The sequence below is a fragment of the Zeus faber genome, assembly GCF_960531495.2.
Source record: "Zeus faber genome assembly, chromosome: 2".
NCBI classification, from domain to species: domain Eukaryota; kingdom Metazoa; phylum Chordata; class Actinopteri; order Zeiformes; family Zeidae; genus Zeus; species Zeus faber.
Genome location: NC_137189.1, coordinates 16,545,532 through 16,555,479, shown reverse-complemented (window position 1 = coordinate 16,555,479; position 9,948 = coordinate 16,545,532). Strand labels below are relative to the sequence as shown.

The following is a 9,948-nucleotide window of genomic DNA, read 5'->3' as shown; positions in this document are numbered from 1 at the left end:
GACTAAACTCAACAGAATTATTATTAACAACAGAGATAGATCATATTTAGTTATTATAGATAGTAAACCATTATTAAGCAGGTGGATGAATGCTTTGCTCTGTTATTGTTCTTAACTAACCTCTTTGCTGTGTTAGTGCATGCGTGTATATGTGTTACAGTCTCATTTAATCCACTCGACAAAATATGGACTAAGTCTAGCTAAGATACAGATCCTGTTTGCTATGTTTGCAATCCTCATGAAAAGGTGCAAAAAGAAGCAGATGGCAGTGGGACAACAGCGGGCTTAGTTTTAGAACCGTGGTCCTTCTCAATGTAATGGCGTAGAGGGACATGTCCTACCTGCACGGCTTGCAGGAGCCAAATGCATCTCTCCCGGACATCTTCGAAGGGACAGCACTTTGAGAGCATGAGGAGACGGGCGAGGAGATCGTTCAGGTCGCTTGCGGGGCTCCCTGCCTTAGCCGGGGACAGGGGTGCGGAGGCCGGGATGGGCCCGATGTCCTCGGCCCTCCTCATCACCTCCTGACGGATAAGGTCCATGGCCACATCTCTGGAACTGGCGTCGCGGCTGCCAAGCCCATCCCATCTTCCCATGGATTCTTGGTCCTGCATGTCCATCTCAGGAAAGGTAGGCCTACTTCTTGTGATTTCTCCAGGACAAACTAGACAAAAAAAATATAATAATATTTCATTTATTAGTAGTCCAAGATACCGAGACCATCTGTTTCAAATAAAAGTACTATATTACTATTTTAAGCCAGGGGCATCAATGTCATTCTAGAACATCGGATTGGTCAAAGGAGTGCAAATTCATGTGGGCAGGATTACTTTTCATTAAACCGTGATTGGACGCAGCCCACTAAAAACTAAAATGCCCTTAACAATTAACAGACGAAGTGCAATTTGGACACACGAAATGTTTAATATTAATAAACTTTCAATAAACAACAAATGGCAAGCCAGCAGGGGGCGGGGTTTCAGAGCTCTGCGACTGAGTCACAAAGAGTTTCTTTCCCCGGTGAATGACTCTAACCGGCAGTTTCATCATCCATTATGGAACACAGGACTGAATCATTGACATTTTATTTAATTGACATTAAAATGTCTTGGAAAGTCTTTCGTTTTGAACGGGCATCCGGCAGTGTCATCTTCCACTTTAAAGGCAGGAAGCTCTTTCAGGCTAAAACTTTGGAATCGAGCGCCTGGCTTTTTCCACCCTGCTCTCACACACTGCATATGCACACATCTAATCTAACTTTAAAGGCAGGAATCTCCGTCTGTCTGTCTGCCTGTCTGCCTAGCTGTCTGTCTGTACGTATGTATGTCCTTCGAGTATCTCGACAACCATTCATCCGATCTACTTCACACTTGGTGGGTGTATTGCTGGGGACCCAAGGACGTGCAGTGTTTGATTTGGTACAATTTGGTCAAGGGACACGTGAAATATTAATAAACTTTCAACAAACAGCGAACAACGAGCCAGTAGGGGGGGGGCTTCGGGGCTCTGCGACTTAGGAAGTCTTACGTTTTGAACGGACATGAACTAGTATAGATAATAACAATGTAAATATTTTAATCAAAATATTTATTTAATATTTGTAATCGTCCCACGGGCCAGATTGGACCCCTCTGCCGGTGGAATCTGGCCCGCGGGGCCGTATCTCTAACACCCTGTGGAATGACAGTTAGATCTCAGCGTCTTGAGCAAATCCTTTTCTATCTTAATATGTAATTCGATTTATGGCAGGTAAATATATTTTGATGGCAGGTAAATATATTTTTATATGATATAATATAATAATTTTACACATGTTCAATAGTTGATACGTAGTGAGATCACGGTTTATAGTAAAATAAGACAAGAAAAGATAAGAAAAAATGAGAATGTATTAATTCGGGTGTCACCAGTACAATAAGCAGCGCAAATATATGATAATGTCCATTCCCCGTTTGACAAACCAGCACAGCCTGCAACAGCCGCAAATGCATGGCGACCTACCGCTTTCCAACACGCGCACACAACGGTGTCGGAGAGGTGAAGCCGTCATGGTTGTTGTTATTGTGATTATTTTAACCAACCACAATAAAAAATGTCAACAACAGCCGCAGACACCATGACAACTTCCCACAGCGCTTGACGTGAAGCCAACGGGTCCATTCAATCTTTCGCTGCTCGGGGCTTTCAAACTGCTTATACAGAGACATATGCGAGGCGCCTCGGAGACAAAACCCGCGTCGCAACTGTTACAACGTCCCGCTTCGCCGCCACCAGGGAGCGGGGAGTGACATTTTGAAATACTTACTTTACTAACATGCTTTGACGGAGGTCTCGGCGCACGGAACGTCTTCCCTCGGCTCTGACCATCGGTCCCGGGGTTACGAACGACAGAAGGCGACAACTTGGAATAAAGCGTTTGACGGACGTCAAGAGGCGTCCAGTGACGAGGGCCGTTGAGTGGTGGAGGGCGGGTCCTAGAGGACTTTGACCAACGGCCTTCGTCCAGGGCGTGGCGGCCCTCGCGGGAGAGCTGCTCACGGGAGTTTGAGTTCTCTAGCAGGCCGCCACAGCCTCGGCGCCCGCGAAAGGGAAGCCGCTGAAAGACGACACCCCCCGACATGCTTTGCGCGAGCGGCGCCGCGGCTGTTTACGCGAAATCCAGAAAGAGATGTTTTTCATGCAGGCTCTCTGGAGATGCTATTGTCATACACGTTATAGTTATAGCGCATCATATTAAATGTGACTGCTCTCCGCACAAAGACATGTCGAAAAAGATATTTTGACGGCGCTATTTCTAAACATGTTTCTTTGCAGATTAAAAATGGAACGGGATGCCAACTCTTTGCAAAGCTCGAAAGAGACAGTAGCTCCATCTAAATAGTGTTCCACCGTAGCGATGCGTGTTATTCTGTGATGATTATAATTTTGATTGTCTTCCGTTGAATGTAGTGGACATTACATTCAATGAAAGACAAGCCACTAAGTACACCATAACAATTGAACAATAACAGATGGTCTCAGGTGTTCAACAACATTCCAGTTTCACAACACAAACAGATGATCTTTGAGGAAACGTTTGTTTTAGCGTCACATACATTGTAGACATGAAAAACCGAAGCAGCGTGTCCTGCATGAAAGCTTTCTTTATCGGCATGAACATCAACAACATAAAACAACAATGTCACCTATTTTTATTGAGCTGAAAGCTTGTTTTTTTATTATAAGTATTATTTTTTTTTACCACGACCATCCACGGCCTGCGGTAGCAGTGGGCAGTGCGCCGTAGCGATGCCAGGCTCGAAACGATTCGTTCGCTACGAACGAACGCGTGCGTCCGGCCAAAACAAATATTACTTTCGACAGAATTAAACGGTTTTTCGCGAGTACTCCGTGTCCGGCGAAGCCAACCCGACTCCCCCCGACCCTCGTTCACCGTCCGCCGAAAGTCCTCACTCGCTCACCCGCGAACTATACCGACTGAATCACGTGGGCGAAGAGTAGGGAAATTGAACGAATCTTTTTTTTCTTTTTTTTTTACTGAGTTGACCCGTCACAGTGAGTCGGGGGAAAAAAAAAAAAAAGAGTCCAACCTTTCGACCCTTCTGCACGAGTGCGCAGGCGGAAGGAGTCAAAGGGAGGGACGTTTAAAAAGCGCGCACCTCGCTCCACTTCCGCGTCCCTCGGACTGAAAAATCCGAACAATCGTCAAGTCCCCGCCGCTGATTGCGGTTGCGGCGGCGCGGGTTTGAAGCGGTCGGTGCTATTAAAACTCGCGCTAAACGTCTGTATCGCTGTGAAGAGATCGCAGGGAGTCGTCAGTCACCATGGCAACCTGTCACAATCAGGTACTGGTTACGTTAGAATTTGTGGTAACGGCTGAAAGGTGGGAAAAAAACAACAACAACAAAAAACAAGTTTGCTCTTTTTTTTTTTTATTTCTTCTTCTTCTTCTGTATCTGGGCTTTACGGGGTTCAGGGGAGAGCTTAACCTGGTCTGGGGCAAAGCAAAGCGCTGCTTATTAAAAACGTGTTTTGGGGTTTTCGATCAAATCTGCGGATTTATGTCGTGCAGTTATAATGTCTCTGATCAGCCTCACAAGACTTCCCGACCCGTAAGTGAGAATGTGTTGTACCCCCACTCAGTGTTACCTTTTTTGAGTTTTGTTTTGTTTTATTTTATTTACTAACTGCATTATGTTTTGGGAATCAGTACAGTTAGTTAGTTAGTAATTCGGTTAGCTATTTTGTTCAGCTGAGAACTTATTGTGCATAATCTCCAGGTGCGTTGCAATGACATTTCACTGCATATATGTATGAACGTATGTGATGAAATAAGCCTTGAATAGTGACACGGCTGCACCGAGCGGGTGTACTGAGCGTCCTTCTGCCCTTTTCAGATTTTGGACTCCCCTTCGAAGGACAGTTACATCGGAAGCTATTACCCGCCTCCCGACACCATACGGCCCGTGCCGCGCCTGGAGAGGTTCCCTATACACCCTCTTTTGGGCATGGACCTAGCGAGGAGCGGCCACGCCTTCTACCAGACCAGAGAGGACATCAGCCGCAAAGGTAAGCTGGAGGAGCCGCTGTGGTCGAACGCCGTCAGATCGCCCCTCACGTCTCGACATGACACCCGCCCCGTGTCCGCAGCTGTCATCGACGCACTGAAGACCCTCCAGGAGAAGATCAAGCGGCTGGAGCTGGACAGGAAGCAAGCGGAGAAGAACGTCAAGAGGTTCTCCCAGGCCTCGCACGGCTACGAGAACAACGCTTCGTTCACCGTTGGACTCCAAACCCCGCAGAGTCCATTTGCCCAGAACAATTCAGCCAAGAGAGGTCAGTGACTCGGAACCCTGAAGTGTTTCAGGGCTCTTGCCAGGTCCTTGAGGTGCTTGGATTTCTGTCCTCAGAAATGTCTAAGCACTGCCTAAGATATAGGCCCTTTTGTGCTGAAATACTTGAAAAGTCCTTAAAAAAAAAAAAAAAATGCAATCATTGAAAACCAGTGATATTCCCCCGGTTTTGTTATTCAAATCGTTGGCAAAGGGAAATGTACATTTAAATTCAGCATGGTTGGAAACAGACACTTATAATAGTAAATTACATCTATCTATCTAGCTATCTATCAATCTATCTATCTATTGTTGTCAACCTCTATTATGTGTCACACACACTATTATAAATAATTAGGCTCAAGTTTATATTGAATTGTTCATTTTAATCAACACAGGTCATATTGAAAATGGATTCTATTTGTTTTGCGTGAAGCCCTTGAAAATAAAAATAAAATAGTACTGGAAAAATACTTGAAAGTCCTTGGATTTCATTTTGCAACCATATTGGAACCAATGTTGATGTGCATGTGTGGGTTGCTGTGTCTGTTCTAGAGGAGCTTGCCTCTCATCTGCAGTCTGCACAGGCTCGCTGTCAGGTCCTTGAAAAGCAGCTGGACTACATGAAGAAAATGGTTGTAAATGCTGAGAGGGACAAGAATGCTCTGTCAGAGCAACAGGTAGTCTTAAATTGTATATTCCATCCGAATTACAAGCAATAATTATTTATCTATAAACTTTCATTTGTCTTTCTGGACAAACAGTGTCCAAGCTCAACCTTTAATTGGTTCAAAACATTTTTGTTCACCAGGGAAGTACTAATGTAATGTCATTTTTCCCTGAAATGGCTTACCTCTAAAATATAATCTCATTTAACCTGAATAAATATCATTAGTGTGCATGCGTGTTGTGTCCGTGCTGGTTATATATTATCTAATTGTTTGACCCCCTTCCCACCACCAGGTTGCGCTTCAAACGCAGAAGGTGCCAAATGGCTCAAGACCTGAAATCCAGCATGGGAAGCTGGAGATGCTAGAACAGGAGTGTCTTAAACTGAGCCAAACCCAATCTCTGGCAGAGGTGACTCGGGAATATGCATGAAGCAATAAATCGGCAAGCCATAGCACAAGGGCCTCGTTGTTGTGTTTTTAAAATCATTCCAGTTAATGTCTGATTGTTTGCGCCCCTGCCCCTCACCCCCTCTGCCCAGGAGAAGATAGCTGTTTTGGAGCATAAACTCTCTTCAGAAGAGCACGAGCGTAAGATTGTGCAAGAAAAAGCCGACGAGGTGGGTATACCTATGCACGTTCATGCACCCGCTCCACGACCTTTTAGATCAACCGTCCTCTCGTTACGCTCACAGTTGCAGAGGGAGCTGAACATCAACCTTCGCTTGTGTCCCCCGACTTGTGAGGAGGTGAAACCAAGGACAAAAAACATCCCGAGGGTATTCGCTTGCTGCTTCTCTATGATTACCGGCATTCATGAAGTTGATGGGGGGGGGATTGTTTGGTATGTGTTAACCATAATGGATATTTTTGACCTCAGACGTCCCGTACCTTGAGACGGAACGATCCGCCGTCGCCAAGCTACCAAAAGGGCCAACGGGTCCCCTTTGTTGCTGGAACAGTAAGTCCACATGAACGCTGCCCTGTCTCTAAGAGCTTTACCACCGAGGTACAGGGACTAACTGGGGAACTATTTAGGCCCGGAACCTTAGCCGTCCATGAAAGAGTGGAAGTTGCTCCCCCGCCACACCGTGGAGGCTATGCAAATTGGGGTGGCCAAGAGAGTACTCCCAAATGGCGGTCAGCATCCATAGCTTGCATTTGACCAATGGGCATTGTCTACGCCCTTATGGTTCCTGTTCCCCTGCAAAGTACCAGCTCCGCACAGGGACTTTTCTGGGGACCAGGAACTGCCCGAGTGCACCCAACTACAGAACTAAGCTTTTCTTGTGGAAACATGTCATACGTTCCTCGTTGGGGAAAGTACGTTTTTTCTTTGCCTTCTCCATCTCGTCTCTGCTCTCCCCCCACCCCCGCCCCCACCCCTTTTGCAGTCAACCAGCCCCAGCCACTCGGTCCACGCCAACGTGCAGAGCATCCTCCATATGATGAAGCACCACCAGCCCCAGCTGTGCGAGCAGGTGCGTGCGCTGCAGCGGTCCGGCGGCAGTGGTGGCACCAGGAAGAACCTCCGTCGGGCCCTCTACGCCTCCTCCGACCCCCACAGCAAGGTTCCGGGGTTGGGGCCCGAGGGAGACGCCGCGCCGCTGGGTTCCCTGTCTGACCTGCTGCTTGCCCTGCAGGACGAGCTGGGGCAGATGAGCTTGTGAGTGGGTGAAGAGCTTGCAGTAAGATTTATCGATATGGAGCTTAAAGCTGACTCAGGATGTGTGGGAGTCTCCTTAATGTCGTGTGCGTGTGTGCGTGTGTGCGTGTGTGCGTGTGTGCGTGTGTGCGCGTGTGCGTGTGTGTGTGTGTGTCAGTGAGCAGAAGGAGTTGGTGCAGCAAATAGATGGGACGACCCGTCGGGAGGACAGGGAAGAGCTGGAGAGGGAGCTGGAGGGCTTTGTCAAGAGGATGGAGGAGAAAGCATCTCAGATCACAAAGCTCCACAAACACCAGCAGACCGTACGCATGCACCTTCTTAAAAACAAAGACATGTTCCGGCAGTTTCATACGTTTTCGGAACGCGTTTCTTAAGCCGCCGTAGGTTAACCTGCTTTCTTTGTCCGTCCTGCACTTCCCTCCCACAGGTCCACAAACTCACTCAGAAGACCCAGCAGGACAAGGATAGGCTCCGGCGACCGTCCCCGGTCAGGGACATGCAGCCGGGGAAGAGGGCCGCAGTCGCCCAGAACAACCGGCGGCTCCTCAGGGAGGCGCGGAAGTTCCGCAACAGCCTGAAAGAGGACGACATATCGTGGGACACGTAGGATCACCCAGCGGGCCCCGGGTTTCATCTGGACAGCGGGCCCCGGGTTTCATCTGGACAGCCGGCCAAAAAGTCTTCCTTCTCCTTCTGCTTATTGACGGAGAGAGGAGCAGAGAGGGTTTTCCGTTTATTGTCTTATGAAAGCAGCCTATGGTGCGATGAGTATTTGATTTGAGTGAAATCCTGCATGCATGGCGTCATTCCTAGGTCGTCCACATGACCACGCCCTGGCTGATCAATGAAGAAACTTTGAGCGTGAACATGTTTGTCTCATTAAACCTAGAAGTCACCTTGTTGCCAATGAAGAATGACTTGCATTCAAATGTTCTTATTTTTAATATTATGAGGTGTATTTACTTTTCATGAACGTGTAACTTTTAATGTGACAAAATTAAAAACCGTGCAATCGCATAGCCGTCATTCTTGCTTCAATAACCAACGTGCCTTTTACAACAGGCGCTGACTGCTTTCAACCCAGCCCTGCCACGGGACGCGACGTCATCTGACAGCCGATGACGTCAACAGAATCCAGTGTTGTGGCTGCTTTCATCCGCTAGATGGCAGTGCGTGCCATAGTTGTAATTCATTGAACCAGCCTAGACTACGTTGTACTGGCTAACAGATCTCACGCGTGTGATCTGTGATAGATCTCATAGCTGTAAAACAAAGCTGATAGTTTGTCAACTAGGGAGTGGTCTTTTTGAGAGTGTGTGTGCATGTATGTATGTGTTTGTGTATAGATCTATAGATCTATAGATCTATATATATATAAAGATTCAAGAGGTTTATATTACATACACATACGTTCATACATATATGCAGTGAAATGTCATTGCAACGCACCTGGAGATTACGCACAATAGGCTGTAAAAATACTAAGATTCTAAATGAAACTTACCATAACTTACCTTTTTGGGATGGAGTTGACCTTTAAGAAGATCAAAAAGTACTTATATGTGCGTATATGTCTATATATACTGTGTGTATATATATATTTATATTTATTTATTTATTATGTGTATATTTATATATATATACTGTATATATGAGTATGTGTGTATGTACATATGTGTGTATATATACAGTATGTGTATATATGTGTGTATGTACAGTATGTATATATACTGTATATGTGTTTATATACATGCATATATACAGTATGTGTGTATATACATATGTGTGTATATATGTATATGTAGGTGTGTGTGTGTATATGTATGCATTTATGTGTTTATATGTATATATACTGTATATGTGTTTATATATATATATATATATATATATACGTGTATATATACAGTATACGTGTGTATATACATATGTGTGTATATGTATATATATATGTGTATATATATATATACGTGTATATATACAGTATACGTGTGTATATACATATGTGTGTATATGTATATATATATATATGTGTATATATGTAGGTGTGTGTATGTCTATATTTATTTATTTATTTATTTATTTATTTATTAAAAAGATACCTTAGTATTGTTGCTGACCATGTCCATCCCTTCATGAGCACAGTGTACCCATCTTCTGATGCCTACTTCCAGCAGGTTAATGCACCATGTCACAAAGCTCAAATCATCTCAAACTGGTTTTGTGACCATGACAATGAGTTCACTGTACTCCAATGGCCTCCACAGTCACCAGATCTCAATCCAATAGAGCACCTTAGGGATGAGGTGGAACGGGAGATTCGCATCATGGATGTGCAGCCGACAAATCTGCAGCAACTGCGTGATGCTTTCATGTCAATTTGGACCAAAATCTCAGGAATGTTTCCAACACCTTGTTGAATCTATGCCACAAAGATTTAAGGCAGTTCTGAAGGCAAAAGGGGGTCCAACCCGGTACTAGCAAGGTCTACCTAATAAAGTGGCTGGTGAGTGTGTGTGTGTGTGTGTGTGTGTGTGTGTGTGTGTGTATGTATGTATATATACTGTATATATGTGTGTGTGTGTGTGTGTGTATCTATATATATATATATATATATATATATATATGTGTTTGTGTGTGTGTGTGTGTGTGTGTGTGTGTGTGTGTATATGTTTGTGTTTATATATTAATATATATTTTTTTCCTTTTGTTGTGATATTGGCGAGGTTGAGGCTTCTTGCATGAATCAACACAGAGAGGGAGAACAACTGAATATACACACACA

At 45.1% G+C, this 9,948-nt stretch overlaps 1 protein-coding gene across 1 annotated transcript; it reads left to right on the top strand.

Annotated features, from left to right (window-relative positions):
• Positions 1 to 3,653: 3,653 nt before the first annotated feature.
• On the top strand, positions 3,654 to 7,997 carry cep57l1 (centrosomal protein 57, like 1). The gene is made up of 11 exons (XM_079996750.1): positions 3,654 to 3,845; positions 4,398 to 4,569; positions 4,651 to 4,836; positions 5,388 to 5,512; positions 5,796 to 5,912; positions 6,043 to 6,120; positions 6,196 to 6,279; positions 6,381 to 6,461; positions 6,895 to 7,166; positions 7,324 to 7,468; positions 7,594 to 7,997. Exons 1-11 carry the CDS (start codon positions 3,825 to 3,827, stop codon positions 7,771 to 7,773), a joined length of 1,461 nt encoding a protein of 486 aa, XP_079852876.1. The 5' UTR covers positions 3,654 to 3,824; the 3' UTR covers positions 7,774 to 7,997.
• Positions 7,998 to 9,948: the final 1,951 nt, after the last annotated feature.

Bases quoted from the DNA above. Each gene is read 5' to 3' on its own strand.
- cep57l1 (XM_079996750.1), top strand. From the start codon at position 3,825: ATGGCAACCTGTCACAATCAG. The intron at 4,570-4,650 runs GTAAGCTGGAGG...CCGTGTCCGCAG, and splicing joins AGAGGACATCAGCCGCAAAG to CTGTCATCGACGCACTGAAG. The intron at 6,280-6,380 runs GTATTCGCTTGC...TTTTGACCTCAG, and splicing joins GGACAAAAAACATCCCGAGG to ACGTCCCGTACCTTGAGACG.